Source organism: Hibiscus syriacus, unplaced genomic scaffold, assembly GCF_006381635.1.
Source record: "Hibiscus syriacus cultivar Baekdansim isolate YM2019G1 unplaced genomic scaffold, ASM638163v2 tig00111841_pilon, whole genome shotgun sequence".
Lineage (NCBI taxonomy): Eukaryota > Viridiplantae > Streptophyta > Magnoliopsida > Malvales > Malvaceae > Hibiscus > Hibiscus syriacus.
Window position 1 is genome coordinate 1468167 of NW_024063196.1, and position 19709 is coordinate 1487875.

The 19709-nt window shown below is 34.4% G+C and overlaps 1 protein-coding gene across 1 annotated transcript; it reads left to right on the plus strand.

The window, feature by feature from the left end:
* The first annotated feature begins 1613 nt into the window (after positions 1 to 1613).
* On the plus strand, positions 1614 to 4237 carry LOC120171988 (protein kinase PVPK-1-like). The gene is made up of 2 exons (XM_039179576.1): positions 1614 to 2919; positions 3770 to 4237. Exon 1 carries the CDS (start codon positions 2024 to 2026, stop codon positions 2885 to 2887), a length of 864 nt encoding a protein of 287 aa, XP_039035507.1. The 5' UTR covers positions 1614 to 2023; the 3' UTR covers positions 2888 to 2919; positions 3770 to 4237.
* The last annotated feature ends 15472 nt before the right edge of the window (positions 4238 to 19709 follow it).

Below are 19709 nucleotides of genomic sequence, written 5' to 3' on the forward strand. Positions count from 1 at the left end.
GAAGCATAATGATAATGCCCATGTTTTGTGATAGGAGAGCTATAGGTATAGTTTTCATGCAAAGAGTCGAGGGTTACATAGGTCCTTCGGGACATATACATAGGTTCTTCGAGACATATACATGAGGTCATTCGTGACAAATTTCACATGCCACTCAGTGGATCCTTATACGAGTTGTGGTGACAACATATGTGCACAACCTCAAGATACTCACATACCTTCAGTTCTATATAATATACATGGGCACATAATATATATATATATATAAGAGTTTACTTTCTTATGAGATAACATGTTATTGTTTGTTAAGGATAGATCATATGTGATATGATTAAATAGTGAACTGGTAATTGTGATGATACATAAAATGAGTGAATTGCATGTTCATACATTAGGAAATGCATTATTATATTTATGCCTCACTAAGTCTATGACTTAGAGTGTAAGTGTTCTACACGTAGGTACTGAGAAGCAAGAGGATCATGCTTAGGACCCGCAGAACATCATACATTCACTCGAAGATCAGATCAGAAGTACTTTGTACAATATGTCTTTTATGTAATAGATATGTTGGCATGTAAACAAGTCGTGAAGTACGTATGCTCTGATCGATTTTGTAATGTTTTGAACATACTTACGTAAATTATTAACTTTATGTTAATGAAAGTTTAAATTTTCTATGATTTTTATAAATTTAAACGCTTTGAATAGTCAATGTGACACCTCAGATTCGTACCCGGGTCGGGTACGGGTTGAGGGTGTTACATCCCTGACTATAAGATGTTATTTTTGTTGAGTCTTTCGATTATTAAAAGTTACAAAATGGTTCTCTAATTATAGGATGTTGTTTTGTTGAGTTCATTGACTATTAAAAGTTACAAAATGGTCATCTGACTATTCATATATTCCAAATTCATCATTTTCTGTTAAAATTGACGACAATCTGAGCTGAACATTAACATGATAACTGGGATATGATAGTTGTTTGAAATTATGAGATAATATTTTATCATATAAGGTCAGCAAATTAATGTCCATCTTAGACAGTCGTCAATTTTTTAACAAAAAAAGGCGAGTTTGGAACATATGAATAGTTGAATGACTATTTTATAACTTTTAATAGTTAGAGGATTCAACAAAATAATATCCTATAGTCGGGAGACTCAATAAAATATTGACCTATAATCGAGGACCATTTATGAATTTACCCTATATATTAATCAATTGATCACATTGATTACTTTTAAAAATTTAAAGACTTAATTAAAGGAAAAAAACTTCAAAATTAAATTGATTTGTTTATTTTATAAATTTGTAGACTTTTTAACCTTACACTATTAATTTAATAATTGAACGATTAATAGCAAAAGTTGGTAGTGGCAACAAATTTAACCTTTAAATGTTTCCATTTGCAAGTATTTTATAAAAACAAGAACAAGACAAATATGAGGAACCCAAGCAAGGCAATGACAGAGAACTAAAGCAAGAAACTTTAATCCTTTATTTGTTTGTTTATTGATTAATTTATTTTTTGAGTGGCAAAAATGATCAATCCGAAGACAGACAGCTTTAAGCTTTGCTTGTTATGTTGGCTATGCCTTTTCTTGTTTAATCTTGTTCCATTAAACAATGGAAGATATTTATTTTCTCTTCTTTTTTCTCTGCTCTTTCTTGCTTGGATCTGATCTGAAATAGCTTAAACATATTAACAAGGCAAAATCCAAAGCTGTTTCGCTTTTCTCTGAAGACAAATAGCTCCTTATTTTCTGGTTTTTCATCCCATGAAAGATTTCACCTTGCCCTCCATTGCTTTTGCTGCTCTATGATCAGGTAGCTTGGTTTTGACCACTTTAAAGCTTTGGGTTCTTTTCTTTTTGCTTTGTTGGTTATGTTTTTGTATTCATGCATTGAAAAATTGATTTATTGGTTTCCACAACTTGAAGATTTTATAATCAATGGCTTTATCATAAGAGTTACGAGCGAGTTTGGTTTGTCATTGGTTGGTGTTTGTTGAATTGTCTCGATGGAATCACTTGTGAATTCTTCATCAAAGAATCAAAACTCAGGTCCTTCACCATCCCATTTACCTAATCTCAGGAATGGTGTTAGGATCATTCGACATCCAAATGGTTCCATAGGGTATCAAAAACATCCACACATGCACAAGAATCATGAAGAATTGCCTACAATGGAAAAACAATATTACGATTCAAGCAAATGGAAATCTGAATCAATGGCCAAAATCGAGGTTCTTATTGCTAACCGGATGAAGAACTTGGCACTGGAAAACAAATCTTCTTCATCCAAGCATCCCATGGATGATACTGTATCTCAATCAGAATCAAGCTTTTGTCAAAGTCCTTCAACTAACACGTCCAATGGCAAACCGAGTTTCACCAACACTGTGGTTAGTGAAAATGGAGGTTGCAGTGGTGAAGTGAGTAGGAAAACACGCATTCCAAGAGGGAGCACTGGGAGTGATTTCAGTGATGAGAGCAGTTCTAGTTGTTTAAGCAATGCCATTTACAAGCCTCATAAAGCAAATGATGTAAGATGGGAAGCAATTCAAGCTGTGAGATCAATGAAAGGGGATTTGGACTTTAAGCACTTTAGGGTGTTGAGGAGATTGGGATGTGAGGATATCGGCAATGTTTATCTCTCTGAATTGACTGGCACCAGGACTTATTTCGCCACGAAAGTTATGGATAACGCTCTTTTGGCGAGTAGGAAGAAACTTCTCAGAGCACAGACTGAGAGAGAGATTCTTCAATCACTGGATAATCCATTTTTGCCAACTTTGTATACTCAGTTTGAGACTGAGAAGCTTTCTTGCTTGGTTATGGAGTTTTGCCCTGGTGGAGACTTGCATGCTCTCAGGCAAAGATAACCTGGAAAGTACTTCTCAGAACAAGCTGCCAGGTTAGCCATTGCTCTTCTTATCCGTTTTCATTCTTCTTTATACTCCAAGTTGCCATTGTTGGATTTTTAATTTAACAGCTACATGTATTTAAGGAAGCAATTTCATGTTAACCTATGTTACTCAGACTTGAAATAGGATTGTAGAGTGTATATCGAATATAGAGGTACATATCCATGTATTTGGAAGATCCTTAGAGTGTCTTATCCCTATTCTCACGTCCGTATGTGACAACTTGGAACTTTGGGTCGTATCTCTGTACTCATGTCTGTGTTTTTCCCAAGTTTTCTTACAGAAACCGTGGACCCGTTTCCTGTTATGCTGTGTGTTTTCAATTTTTTTCTATGTTTTTCAAAGTGTTTGAAAGATACCTAGAAGGTTGCGTGTTTGTTTCTCTTGCTTAAATCCGTTTATGCATTGGACACGAGCAATGAACGGAAGGGTCCGACCAACAAAGCTATATCGGATGTAAAATACCAGCACTGGTGTTCTCATTTCACAATGTTGTTATTTCGGTTCCCTCTGAAGAACCTTAATACGAACACGGAAAAGAAACTTCATTTGTTGTCTGAAAATGGGAATAACTTGTATCTGTTTGGTCATAATTCATATCCAAATCCGTCACATTATCATCACTCTTGTCAACAATGTATTATCTGGGTTATTTTGCGGATCCCTGATCAATGTCTTGTTAATTCAAATATTCATGTTCTTGTTAATGTCTTGTTATTCCACTATATTGGATGAAAGCAATGCCTGAATTGATAGAATATTACAGTGAAAGAGACTAAAGCCTAGTAGTTTACTACTAATTATTGTAATCTGCTTTCTTCTTTCTATATCTCTCTGCAGATTTCATGTGGCAGAAGTTCTCCTTGCTCTGGATTATCTTCACATGCTTGGGATCATTTACAGAGACCTTAAGCCTGAGAATGTTTTGATAAGAGAAGATGGTCACATAATGCTCTCGGATTTTGACCTCTCACTTCGATGTTCCGTCTCTCCAACTCTCGTCAAATCTTCAAACTCAAACCTGGAATAAATAAAAAAATCGGCATACTATACTCAACCTGCATGCATTGAACCAACTTGTGTAATGCAGCCTTATGTATCCAACCTGCATGTTTTGGACCCCGGTTTTTTTTAAGCAAAGGCAAAGAAAGACAAGAAGAGCAAAGTAAAGAGCGAAATGAATCATCATGTGACCCGAGCTCATTACAGAACCTACCAATGCTCGGTTGATGTTGTTCACGGTGTCACAACCGTCTTTCGGGTGGGTCCGGAATTAGACTTCGACTTAAAAAAAATGAGTTAGAGTCGCCACCGATCATTTTAAAAAATATATTCAGGCTGATCGGATACCATCTTACCTGATATGCGTTTTACCATAAATGTGTCGGATTCGGGAGTCGGTTACAGTCAAAGAAGGATTAGCACCCTTGTACACTACTGTCCTTTTGGTACCAATTAATTTGTCGGTTGTCTTAATCGCGAAAATTAAAATTAAAATTTTAAAACTCGGTTCGAATAGCTTACCTTTAATTGATTGAAATTACTACTGAAAAAAAGTTGAAAATATTTTATATTGTAAAATAAAAATAAATAGAAAAAAGAATAAAAAATATTAATATAATAATAATAATAATAATAATAATAAAATAGATAAATAAAGATAAATAAAATTGAGTAAAAAGAAAAATAATAAAAATAAAGAAAATAAATAATCGAAATAAAAATTATAATAAAAAGGGGTTAAATTTGAAAAAAAAATAAAAATAGAAAAATGTTAAAAAAATAAATATTGACAAAAAAATCGAAAAATAAATAAATAAAAAATGATCAAATTAAATTAAATCGGAATTTATGGACTGAAATTAAGGCTAAAAATGAACTGTAAGAGAAAGAAAACAAAATTAGGGGGTAATTCTAATTCGCAAAATATAAAAAGTATAAACATGGATTAAATTGAACAACTTGAAAATTCGGAAGTAAAATTACAAACAGTGAACGAATTGAATTGTGCTTCAAAATAATAGGGACGACGGAAAGGATTTAAGAATCTTGTATTTGCAGAGAGGACCCTGATATATAAATACCCAAAAAAAACCATTTCCAACTCATTTTCACCATTTCCCTCAAGTGTCATCCTCCCCAACCCAAGAGAAGCTCTCAACCCATCCAACCGGCCCCGATGGCCAACCACCGTTCGGTGGCCTCCCCGTTGCGCCGACCATCGCTCTTGTGGTCGGAAAAATAAAAACTCTCACTAAATGTTTCCCTCGTCACCCCGAAGCAATGTTCGAACCCTAAATTTCCATAACCAAACCCAAATAGCGTAGATCTAAAAAAAATCGTTCGGGTTTTTACCATTTTGGGCAAAAAATCCTCTCTCTTTTTTCCCGATGTCCCTTCCCCTTCCGACGCTCACTGAGGGCTCCTTATGATTATTGGCTTATTGGATGTCCGAATGTGATTTCCTTGATAGCTTTGCTTTAAATATTACTTTGTGTCTCAGTTTTTTTTGTGTACTGTGTGTGCTTCTTTTTTTGTATTGGTTGTGGTTCCAGTGGCTTGTTGATCGTTGTGTTTCCTTGTTTCAACTTTGTTTTTGTCGTCTTTGATGTGTTTTGATGTTGGTTCTGTGGTTCTTGTTTTCCCCGATTGACATATTTGGTGGGGTATTTATACCCCACCACCAGTGCTCGTTATTTCCGCCCTCAACGGGATGTTCCCTCTATAATCGGGTTGTTTGGCCGTTCGTGCGACCGGTCATCCCGTGATGGTTTAGTCTAAGGGATCTCGGCTGGCCGTTTCACGTGCTTGGCTCTTGACTTCCTTGACCGTGCGGTGCCCTCCTGCTAGCTAGACAGGAAACCCTAATCGGGTTAAGGCTGGGTCAGGCCCAAACCCGATTGGGTTTCCTACTGGGCCTTGTTGGACTTCGTTTGGATCTAAAAAAAGAAAAAAATATTAATAACTATAATAATAATAATAAAAGTGAAATAATAATAATATATTATATATATAAAAATATTTCCAAAAACTATATAATTTATATATTTTCAAAAATATTTTAAAACTATATATTATATATTTTTAAAAATGTTTTCAAAACTATATATTATATAGTTTTCAAAAATGTTTTAAAACTATATATTATATATGTTTTTAAAAATGTTTTAAAATTATATATTATATATATTTTCAAAAAAAATTTCAAAACTACATATTATATAAGTTTTCAAAATGATTTCAAAACTATATATTATATAAGTTTTCAAAATGATTTGAAAACTATATATTATACAAATTTTCAAAATGATTTCAAAACTATATATTATATAAGTTTTTAAAATGATTTTAAAAACTATATTATATATATATATATATATATATATATATATATATTCAAAATGTTTTTAAAAACTATATTATATATATTTTTTCAAAATTCATTTGTAAACTATATAATATCTATATATTTTCAAAAATCATTTTCAAAGCTATATAATATATATATTTTTAAAAACCGATTTTTAAACATTATATTATATGTTTTCAAAAACCGTTTTCTAAAAAATTATATATTATATTTTTCAAAAATATTTTCAAAAACCATACTATATTAATATATATATAATAATAAAATAAAAAAATCCTGACGAAAATGAGTGTTTATAGCTGCCCCTCTTTGTCCTTTTTCGTGAAACGAAAAATAGGATAAAGATAAAATGACATAAATTTTCATTCGGCATGAAGGGGTCCATGAGTCTAATATCCTCCTTTGTGGAGGTGAAATTGAATATGATATTGCAATTAGGAATAACTCCCCGTTAAATTGAGTTGCAGATGACTCATCCGTCGTGAAGTCGAGTCTGTCTTGAAATGATATGAAATTGAAGCCGTAGTTTGGAATCTGAATAGGGATGTGGCTTCTTGTTGCCAAATTGTAGTCAAATTTGGCCTTCTTCTCGGTTTAAAGACCTTGGTTTGAAAATTCGACTGGAAAGTAATTTCTCGACACTACCATGTGGTTGATAGGTCCTCGAGCTGAATGAAATCGAACTCGAAAGTCTTCATTGACATATAGTTTTTCTTGACTTAAGCTATGCTGCTAGAAGATAATTTCTTGTCACTAAAACATAATTAATGTATATCTTCTTCTTGACTTAAATACCTCGGTTTAAACTTCGACCGAGAAGTAGTTCATCGCTGTTACTATGCGGTTGATATGTCATCGAGCTAAATGGAATCGAACTCGATAGTTTTTTTTGACAAATAGCCCTTCTCGCCTTGAGCTATGCTGTAAATTTGATATGTCCTTGAGCTGCATGTAATCGAACTCGAAGGTTTTTTCCTAACAGATAGCCTTTTTTTCCTTGAGCTATGCTGTAAATTTGATAGGTTCTTGAGTTGAATGTAATCGAACTCGATGGTTTTTTGTTGATAGATAGCCCTTATCGCTTTGAGCTATGCCATAATAGGCTGGAAGATAACCCCCTTTATTGTAGATGACTCGTTTGCTGTGAAACTGAGTTAATACACTTGGGCACGATATCTTTCGTCGTGAAGTTGAAATCATGGATGGCTCATTCGTTGTGAAGTTGAGCTTTGAATTGGATATCCTTCGTTGTGAAGTTGAAATCCAATCTTATGTAAATTACGTTGTTTCGAGTCCAATATCCTTCGATGTGAAGTTGAAATTGACTCCGAATGAAATTGGAAAGTTTTTTGTTGACAAATAACTTTTCTCGACTTAAGTTGTGCTGTAAATTTCCTCTAAATGAAGGATGGCCCCCATTCACGGGCCTAAGTCGATCGTAAATCTTTAGATGACTCCCCTTCATGGGAAAGCCTAATGATAAATTCTGTCAGTCGGATATCATCCTTCGTGGAGTTGAAATTTGGCTTGAAAACGTTAACTGGAAACTAGCCACTCATTTTTGAGTTAAGCTGAACTGGATCCACTCTAAATTGGCTCTTGAACCCATCTGAAGTTGATTCTAAGATCTGTCAATCTTTCAATATGTCATGTTGGTTTAGGTGTAGCTTCCTACTGCTAAGTTAAGCAACCACCATCGATTTTTTTAAAGGTGCTTTTGAATCGAATATATTTCTTCTTGAAGTTGAAACCTCACTCCAGAGCTACAAAAATTATGCATGTGAAAAATAATAAATGTAATGCTCTTAAGTATGTCTAAGATGCATGCAACATGAATTAGTTCTGTTTTATCTCTTGGATGGAGCCTCATTTTGTCTGTCGGTGTTTTCCTCGGAATCGACCATGCCCCATTTTCTTCTCGGGTTGCAACCTTTCACATTTGAGAATGTCTTGTTTGAAAATAATTTTCTCCTTTCTCTTATTTTAGGAGGGAAAAAAAGATATAGAATATAAGAATTCTGTAAAACATTGCCAATTAATTTAGGCTCACAATCGAATCAAATCATAAACACGAGTTCACAGAAAATCAAAAGATTCAATAGCTCTTTAATGCTTTCAGAGTTATAGCTCTTTTACAAATATCCAGGTTGACGAGTTGGTTTCAGGTTGGCTTCCTATTTCTTAAGGTTTCGGCAGCCAAATTGTCATTTCTTTTTTTTTTGAACATCGTAACATGCCCTGCTTTCTCGGCTTGGCATTTTAATCGGATGCGGACAAAATGATGAAACTAGAATAATCAATTACTAGACCTTCTATTTCGGTTCTCTAAAATCTTCCATTTGTTCAAGCTTCGTAGACCCCTCTAACAAAGGCAGTACCGAAATATCGATCTAAAAATGAAATTCTTGATTGCTTGTGTTAAATTAACTATAACAGATGTTCCTTAACTCCCTTAGTCCATCTTTACCGAAACTCCTTATTTAGATAATTTTGATTTAATTTGCCATTGTCTGGCTAGCTGAATCCATAAAGCCGGGGCTTTTAACCAATTGCTCTAGAGGGGCAACTCAATATTATAATCACCTTTATCAGGTTAACTGAAGGGCTCGTCTCATCACAAAGGCTTCGACCTGACAATTGTAGTGGAATAAACACCAAATCGCCAAGTGTCCGAGAAATGTTATGGTTTGAATGCAATTTATTCATAAAGCCAGGGCTTTTGAGTTTCCTCTATAACCAATTGCCTTAGTGGATAGCTCAGCTTTATGAATTCAATTTCTTAAGTTTGTCTAGAAGAATCTGTTATAGTCTATGTGTTGTTGAAAGTAAAAAAATCTCATCTTTAGAGTTCAATTTTTAAGCAACTGACCTAAACTAGATTCACCTACTCTACTATCCCATCTGTAAAGATCATCATCATCATTGAACGTCCTAAACAAAAGTGTAGTAATGTCATACACAAGAGATGCCCCATGTTGTCCGTTCTTATGCATACCTAAATACCAAGCCTCTTGTTTATATGAGAGGAGAAGACTATATCGGTTCTTACAAGAGAAGGGTATGGTGTTCGAGCGTATCTTTCTAGGGTAAGGTCAAAAGTCCTTATCTTATCAGTTTTTTAATCATGTTACTTTGTCAAAAATCTATAACTCCAATCATTTATAGAGTTTTTTAGATTCATTTGATATTCAAAGAATTTCAAGTATGCAAATTTGATTTATTACTCAATATCTTTAAATTAGCATAAATTCATTTAAATGTCCTTACAAAAAATTGAGAAAAGAAGAAAAACAAATTCAAATAAAATACTATAAATGATGAAATGACATGATCTTCTTCCTTATTTGGATGCCCCCGAGTTGTTGAAGTCGATCCAATTCTTGTTACGCATCTTTTGCACGATTCTCTTGAATACGAAATAGTTCTCGATGGTGTGCCCTGGGACACCGCCATGATATTCAAAATGAGCATTCTCATCATACCACCTGGGGTATGGGGGCTTCATGGATTCTACCGGGTATGGTGACACTACGTGGGTGTCAAAACGTTGTTGATAAAGTTATTTTTAGGTCATGGGAATAGTTTCGAAATATTTCCTTTCCCTTTCCCTCTAGGTAATTTGTAATATTGTCTAGAAGTACCTGACGGTACAGCTGCAGCTGATTTCGGGTTAGATATTGTAATACCTTTGTAGGTGTTAACGTTGTTAATCTCTCTATCCTTCCTCTTTATAAGAGGTTTCTTGCATGCCTCTCATTCTTCAATCTTGCCTTGCTTTATGGTAGTTTCTACCATCTCCCCGGCCATGACTAAGTCTAAAAAATTACCAGATGTGATTGCAACCAGGTGCCCGAAGTAAGGAGCCTTCAGTGTTTGCATGAAAAGCTTCCGGGTTTCTTTCTCATCCAAGGGTGGATGAACTTGCACAACTAAATCCCTTTATTTCTATGCATATTGTCTGAAACTTTCGTTATGCTTCTTTTCCATGCTTTGTAGCATAACTCGATTTGGTCTCATGTCATTGACGTGTTTGTATTATTCCAGAAATGACTTGGCTAAATCCTTTCAAGTCTTGATATGGGATTGGCTTAGCTGATTGTACCACCGGATTGCTGAGCCTGACAGACTCTCCTAGAAACAATGAATCAGGAGTTGGTCATTTTCTACATATCCTGTCATCTTTCGGCAGAACATGGTGATGTGGGCGGATGGACAATTGTTCCCATTGAACTTCTCGAATTCTAGGGACTTGAATTTCGGAGGAATAACCAAGTCTGGGACTAGACTAAGTTCTGTGGCATCGACTCCATAGTAGTCATTGTCTCCTTTAACCACCTTCATTTGATCATCTAATTGTTTGATTTTCTCCTCCATCTTCTTTGCCTTGTCCTCTTCGTCCAAATCTAGTATATGGTAATCACCAGGATTATTCTCAGGGTTAGATACAAAAGTTTGTATCCTTACTGTTGAAAACATTTTGATATTTCGATATAACAAATTAAGTTAAATGAATTTTAAGATTTTCCAAAATGATTTTCTAAGTATATTCGATATAATTATTCGAATATCAAAACATTACTCAAAATATTTCAAAAATCATTTTTAATCCTTACTTAAGTGTAAAATTAAGTTTTAATCTTAAAACAATTTCAAAATAATCTTTCAAAGTATTTCGAACCATTTCAAAGCCAAAATTTCCAGATTGCTCAGAGGAAACCGGTTCCCCCCATAGGGGGTACCGATTCCCCCTGAATGGTTTGACTCTGAGATTTCCAGAATGCTCGGAGGGAACCGATTCCCCCATAGGGGGTACCGATTCCCCCCTGTTCAACGGTCGAAATATTTGAATTTTACACTTAGGGAACCGATTCCCTATGAGGAGGAACCGATTCCCCCCACGCTCTAAGCTGTTTTATTAATTGTTTTCACACTAAAACGGCTATATTATCTTCATTAATTATCCCCAACATTCAGAAGTGATTGAAGGTGTATTTAAACAAGTTCTGAAGCCCTTGATCAACAAGAAATTATAGAGAAACAAGAGAGAAAGCATCAAACACAAAGTTTGTGCAATTCAAGCCAATTTTCATTCAATATTCATTTTGCTTTCAAAGAACACTTATTGTGCTCATTTGTAATTTTCTTTGAGTGTTCTTTTCTTGTTCTAGAATTGTGCAAACATCTTACCTTGTGATTGTAAGTTTGCAAATTTGTAATATTCTCTTTGGGAAAAAGAGTGTTCTCAAGAGTTGGGGTATACTCTTGAGGGAATTGTAAGGTTATCTCTTTGGCCTCAAAAGAAAGAACAAATTAGTGAATTTGTTGGAAAATACTTAGTGTGGATAGCTAAGGTAGTGGACGTAGACTTTGTTTGAGAAAGTCGAACCACTGTAAATCGCTGTGCAATTACTTTCAATTTTCTGCAAAAGCTTCCACAAAAATTTTAATTGCCAATTCACCCCCTCTTGGCTGATTCCGTCAATCGATTAACTCAACAATTGGTATCAGAGCCTAACTCATTTGAAGGTTTAATCGCCTCTTGAGTCGATTCGGGAAGAGTTACATCGATTATTAAAGTCATCAATGGCCTCCGCTTCAAACTTCGACTCCGGTCTCGATTCGATGCCCGTCAACAAGCCTCCTTTCTTCAATGGAGCTAACTATGCCTATTGGAAGAATAAAATGATGTACTTCATTCAAGCAAGTGACATGGGAGCATGGAATGTTGTAGAAGAAGGATACATCAAACCTCTCACTCATCCAAGGTTGTGGAGTGAAGGAGAGACAAGAATGTTCCAGCTCAACTCCAAAGCCATCCATATTATTTTTTGTTCTCTTGGACCAGATGAACACGGAAGAGTTTCATCGTGTACAACCGCCAAAGAAATATGGGACAAACTTTAAGTCACACATGAAGGTACAGATGAGGTAAAGAAATCAAAAATTAGTATTCTAACACATAGCTATGAAAATTTCAGGATGAAACCAAATGAAGACATCAAAGCTATGACGGATAGATTTTCAACGATTGTCAATGGTCTCAAATCATATGGAGAGATCATCTCAAATGAAAAGCTTGTGAGGAAGTTAGTCTACTCCCTCCCAAAATCATGGCAATCAAAGAAGACGGCAATCATCGAGTCTAAGGACCTATCGTCCTTAACTCTTGAAGAACTTATCGGTTCACTCCTCACTCATGAGATGATGCTTGAAGATGAGGTGGACCTTGATAAAGTTGAAGAGACACCAAAGGAAAAGGAGAAGAAGAAAAATATTGGAGTTGCTCTCAAATCCACAAAAGATGAGAGTGATTCTAATAATGATGATGATGATGAGGAAATGGCATTGTTTGCCAAACGGTTCAGAAAAATGACGAGACCTTACCAAGGAAGAAAATTCAAACGAAACGAAGGCCTCAAAAATGAACCAAAAGAGAAGGACCCAATCATTTGCTATGAATGCAAAAAGCTGGGGCATGTCAAATATGATTGCCCACAATTGAAGAAAAAGGGTCAATCAAAGAATAAGCACAAGGCTCATGTGGCTACATGGAGCGATGAAGAAAGTTCCGATGAAGAGGAACAAGATGTAGCAAACTTGTGCTTGATGGCATTCGGGGAAGATTCTAAGGTAACCTCTAACTCATCCGATTTTGATGATTTATCTTATGATGAGTTATTTGAGGAGTACAATGGGTTGGCTTCGGATTATGAGAAATTGTTTTTAAAATATAAAAATGATGTTTCAAAATTGAAAAATGAAAACAAACTCATATCCAAAACCAACAACGATCTTGAAAGTAAAATCAAAGATTTGCAAATCAAACTAGAAGAGTTTGAAAAGAAAAATTTAGATTTGCAAAATTTACTTTCAAAGATCAATGATGATCATCAAAAGAAAATTGATGATCTTAAAACTTCTTTTGATAAAGTTGGAACAAAACATTTTGAAAGAGGTGGAAATTCAAAATCCAACTTTGTTAGAAAAAGTTTTAGAAACTACAATCATAGAGGTCCCCAAAGAACCTCTAATGGAAAAATCATTAGAAGTATGTGGGTTCCTAAAGAACTCATTACTACTAAAGATAAAAATATCCTACACAAATGGATACCTAAGGGTACTAGGAATTTGGAAACTAATGAATATGGACCCAAAAGAATTTGGGTACCAAAAATCAAAAATTAATCTATGTTTGTAGGGAAAGGAGCATTGCTACAAGGCACGGGAAACAAATTCAAACTCATGGTACCTTGATAGTGGATGCTCAAGACATATGACCGGAGACAAAAGCCGGTTCATTGAGCTTAACGCCAAAAATGGAGGAGAAGTGACTTTTGGAGACAATTCAAAAGGTCACATTGAAGGTATTGGTACAATAGGTAATACCTCTTCCATACAAATTAAGAATGTTTTATATGTGAATGGATTAAAGCATAATCTTTTGAGTATTAGTCAATTATGCGATAAAGGATTCAATGTCTTATTTGAAATTAATGGTTGTAAATTTATTGACATTGCATCTAATCGGATTATGCTTATTGGTCATAGAATAGGAAACATTTACATGGTGCATTTAGATTCTATTGATATGACTAATTTATGCCTAGTTGCTAAGGATGAGCATGATAGTTGGTTATGGCATAGGAGACTAGGTCATGCTAGTATGAGTGTTTTGCAACGGTTAATTCAAGGAGACTTAGTAAGAGGGTTGCCTAAGCTTAAATTTGATAATGATAAAATCTGTGATGCTTGTGCTAAAGGAAAACAAAAACGAGTTTCTTTTAAATCTATTAATGATGTATCAACTAGTAGAGTATTACAATTGATCCATTTAGATCTTTTTGGGCCAACTAGAACTACTAGCTTGGGAGGAAAACAATATGCATTTGTCTTGGTAGATGACTATTCTAGATACACTTGGGTTCTATTCTTAAGTACTAAAGATGAAGCATTAGAAAATTTCATCACATTTTCAAAAATAATCCAAAATGAAAAAGGTTACTCTATCACTAGTGTTAGAAGTGATCATGGAACTGAATTTGAAAATCTTGGATTCATTGAGTTTTGTAATTCTAATGGTATTAGCCATAATTTTTCAGCACCTAGAACCCCTCAACAAAATGGAGTTGTTGAGAGGAAAAATCGAACTTTAGAAGAAATGGCTAGAACCATGCTTTGTGAAAATAATTTGCCAAAATATTTTTGGGCGGAAGCTACAAATACCGCTTGTTATGTTGTAAATCGAGTAATGATTAGGCCAATTTTAAAGAAAACTCCATATGAAATTCTCAAAAATAAAAAGCCTAACATTAGCTATTTTCATCCTTTTGGATATAAATGTTTTGTTTTAAACAACGGTAAAGAAAATCTTGGCAAATTTGATGCTAAAAGTGATGAAGGAATTTTTCTGGGTTATTCCTTAAATTCTAAAGCTTATCGTGTATTTAATAAAAGAACTTTAGTTGTAGAAGAGTCTATACATGTTGTTTTCGATGATAATCCCCTTCCAAGGAAGGATTCTTCTGTTAATGATGATGTAGGTATTGTACAAGCAAATGACGTTAGACATGACGTTGGAGAATCATCATCAAAGGAAGAAACAAAAGATGAGGAAACTCATGATCCCCTCGAGAATCCAACCATTGAAGAAAGGGAAGTATCTTTTCCAAGAGAGTACAACTATGTCAAGGATGGTGAAATTATAGGTGATCCATCAAAAGGGGTAACTACTCGATCTTCTCTTAGAAATATCTGTAATTATGTTGCATTTATTTCATGCATAGAGCCTAAGAACATCAAAGAAGCATTAAAAGATGAACATTGGATTATGGCTATGCAAGAAGAATTAAATCAATTTGAGAGAAGTAAAGTATGGACATTAGTTGAAAGGCCTAGTAATAAATCTACTGTAGGTACTAGATGGGTTTTTAGAAATAAACTTGATGAAAGTGGTATTATAGTGAGGAACAAGGCTAGACTTGTTGCTCAAGGCTATACTCAAGAACAAGGCATAGACTATGATGAAACATACGCTCCCGTAGCTAGGATGGAAGCAATTAGAATGTTATTAGCATTGCATGTTTCAATGAATTTAAATTATATCAATGGATGTTAAAAGTGCATTTTTAAATGGTTTTATAAAAGAAGAAGTGTACGTGGAACAACCTCCAGGTTTTGAAGATTCAAATTTTCCGGATCATGTTTTAAAATTGACAAAAGCTCTTTATGGTTTAAAACAAGCTCCTAGAGCTTGGTATGAAAGATTGTCAAATTTTTAATTGAAAAAGGTTTTTTAAAAGGAAAGGTTGACACTACATTGTTTTTAAAGAGAAAAGGTAAAGATTTATTAGTAGTTCAAATTTATGTTGATGATATAATATTTGGTTCTACTAATGATGTTCTTTGCCAAGAATTTTCTAAGCTAATGCAAAGTGAGTTTGAGATGAGCATGATGGGGGAGCTCTCATTTTTCTTGGGACTCCAAATCAAGCAAAGAAAAGATGGCATCTTCATTAATCAAGCTAAGTACGTCAAAGATATGCTCAAGAAGTTTGGACTGGAAAATGGGAAACCTCATAACACTCCAATGAGCTCTTCAACAAAGCTTGACTTAGATGAAGGAGGTAAATGTGCAGATGTTAAATTATATAGGTCAATGATTGGCTCTTTGCTTTATCTAACCGCAAGTAGACCGGATATTATGTTTAGTGTTTGCTTGTGTGCTAGGTTTCAATCATGTCCTAAAGAATCACATTTACTAGCTGTTAAGAGAATCTTCAGATACCTTAAGGACACTCCTAGTTTAGGACTTTGGTATCCTAGAGACTCTAGCTTTAGCTTGCATGCTTTTTCTGATGCGGATTATGGAGGATGCAAATTAGATAGGAAAAGCACCTCCGGTACTTGCCAATTCCTTGGAAATATGTTGATTTCTTGGTTTTCAAAGAAACAAAATTGTGTTGCATTATCTACCATTGAAGCCAAATACATTTCAGCTGGTAGTTGTTGTGCACAAGTTTTATGGATGAAACAACAACTTTTTGATTATGGAATTGAAGTAGGTACTATTCCTATCAAGTGTGACAATACTAGTGCTATTTGTCTCACTAAAAATCCCATCCAACACTCTAGAACTAAACACATTGAAATAAGACATCACTTCATTAGAGACCATGTCACTAAGGAAGATGTAGTTCTAGAATTTGTTGATACTTTGCACCAATTAGCGGATATCTTTACAAAACCCTTAGATAAGGAAAGATTTTGGACACTTAGGAGAGAATTAGGTTTAATTGACCTATCTTCACTTAGTGTTTAAAATAATTTTAGCATTTTTAATAAATCTTGAAAAATGCTTATAATAATATTTTTTGATTGCATTCTTGCTATTAGTTAGGGGGAGTTTATGATTCTTAGTGAAAATTAATTTTATGTTAAAAAAAATGATTAAAGATTAATTTAATTGTTTGAACATAATTATTTTTCAATATATGATTTGCCAATACCACTAAAGAAGATTAATTTAGCATTTTGGATGTTTAAAATCGGATTTTAGCATTTTTGTGCAGAGGGAATCGATCCCCCCATGAGGGAACCGATTCCCCCTTTGAAGGGGAACCAATTCCCCCCACAGGGGAATCGATACCCCCCTGGGGTTCTGTTAAATCGGGCAGAACACCCCCAAAAACCCCAAAACCCTCATTTTTCTTCTTCTTCCGCCGTTCTTCACCTCTAAATCTCTCAAATCTCCATTTTTGCCTCAAATCAACGATATTAATTGGAATTCATCTTCTAAACCTGTTGGAATCATTAAAAACGTGCAAACAACATCTAAATCTCCTCAATCTTCATCTTTCAAGGTAAATTTTTCTAAACTCTCTATTTCATTTTTTTGAACATAGGTTTAGTTTTAATTAGTTCTAGGTTGAAATAGTGATCGGGCATTGATTATTTAGTGATTAGAAACTAGATGTTACAACTAATTTCATCAAAAACACAAGAATTTTTCAAATTTTTAAATTTTCGAAATAAAAAAAATGTGTTAATTTTCAAATTATTGTGTTTTGATTAAATTATGTTGTTGTTATGAAAACTATACATATATTGTTTCTCAAAACCATATTTTTCAAAAGTTTTTCAAAAACTTTGCCCATTAGGATTGATTTAGAGAACCTTGAAATATTGAGGACTCAATTGAGTTTTGGGATTAATTGAATTGCATACATTTGATTTTAAAATTACAGGTTATCAATTCTATTCCGATTTCCTAAACCATGTCCAATCCTAAACGTGTTAGGTCTTCATCTAGTCGTTCTAGTCATCAACCAAATCCTCCTCCTATTCCTCAAAATCCTATTCCAAATCTTGATCCTAACTTGACAATCCAAAATTCTTGTTTCAATCAACCGGGTCCTAAAGATTATCGTTATTGGTTTTACCAATATTTTGACTCGTATAAGATTAGGGAAGAACGTATCCCATCTCTTCAAACTATGGTTGATATTAACTTTAAATATCTCCCTATCTTGCACGAATGGAAATTTGATAAACTTTTCGAACTTGAACCCATTGTCTATCATCAACTTGTTCGTATCTTCTACTGTAATGCCGTTTGTATCAAAAATAGTGACAAAACCAAAACCATAGGAGTGCGTTCCTACCTCCTAGGTCAATATTTCCATCTTGATCCGGATTACATAGCCAATGCCTTAGGCTTGGATAATGAAGGTTTATCAAACGAAAAACAAGTTTTAGGCTCACGATATAAACGGAATGATAGTGCAAGTGTTTTAGATCTCCATGAGCGTTTTCTTCATCTTATGATCACTTGGTGGTTTCGACCATCCGGGGGTCGTTATTCTACTCTTAGAGCTTTAGACCTTTGGTGGTTGCATTGTTTTGAAAACAATATAAAAATAAACCTTTCCGAGATTATCTTTGCTGAGATCGTTGAAACCGTTAACTTAGTGCCAAATAAGAAACTCTGTTCTTCACTAGTTTACGGTTGTATCCTTAGTAATCTCTTTTCTAAATCCGAGCTTCGAGTTGGTCTAGATGCCACTTTTCCTCTTAAGAAACAAATCAATCTACTTTCTTTAACAAGAGCGGGATGGGTCAAAAATAAGGAAACCGGTGCATGGGTTCGATCTTCTGCAAATACTCCGGGAGCAAGTTCTTCACAAGCTCCACCCGAAGCTGACGAAGATCCCGAGTTTGAACAATTAATGAGGGATATTGATGAAGCTGAAGAAGAACCTGAACAACCCGAGGAGCACGCACAACAATCGACTCAAATGCCTCCATATTTTCAATCCTTTATGGAGACATTTGATTTTCGTTATGCGACAATGGATTCGCGCTTTTCCTCTATAGAGTCTCATTTATCCACAATGGGAGCTCAACAATTACAGATTCTTCAGGAGATGCGTGCAAACAATGAAGCAACCAATGCTTGTATTAATGAACTAACTCATGAAATGGCTGCTATGCGAGCCCGTTTTCCTCCTACCGATCCGGATGCTTGATTTTGTGTTTAGCTTTAAAACTTTGAACAAAATGAATATTGTTTCAACATTTTGAATTGTTTGATTTTGTGGATTGTTGAATTTTGGATTTATGGATGGTGTGAACTTATATGTTTGGTGTGTTTTATTCGTTATTGCATCATTTACATCATTATTAGCAATATGACCAATTTTGTCATATCACATTATTTATGAATATTGATTACGGAACTAATGGCTAACGTTTCTCTTAATTATGATCTTAGCAGCTTATGCATACATATACCTAATCAAATGGCTTAATATTTTTCACGTTTATTTGAATCTTTTTGATTTAACAAAAAGGGGGAGAAGGTGTTTTAAGTGTGTGTTTTTAAAATGATAAATATGGAAGAAGTGTTAAAGTAAGGGGGAGTAATTTCAAAACTTGATTTCAAAATCTTAAAATTACTAAAATGTTTTGTTATATCAAAAAGGGGGAGATTGTTGAAAACATTTTGATATTTCGATATAACAAATTAAGTTAAATGAATTTTAAGATTTTCCAAAATGATTTTCTAAGTATATTCGATATAATTATTCGAATATCAAAACATTACTCAAAATATTTCAAAAATCATTTTTAATCCTTACTTAAGTGTAAAATTAAGTTTTAATCTTAAAACAATTTCAAAATAATCTTTCAAAGTATTTCGAACCATTTCAAAGCCAAAATTTCCAGATTGCTCAGAGGGAACCGATTCCCCCCCATAGGGGGTACCGATTCCCCCTGAATGGTTTGACTCCGAGATTTCCATAATGCTCAGAGGGAACCGATTCCCCCATAGGGGGTACCGATTCCCCCCTGTTCAACGGTCGAAATATTTGAATTTTACACTTAGGGAACCGATTCCCTATGAGGAGGAAC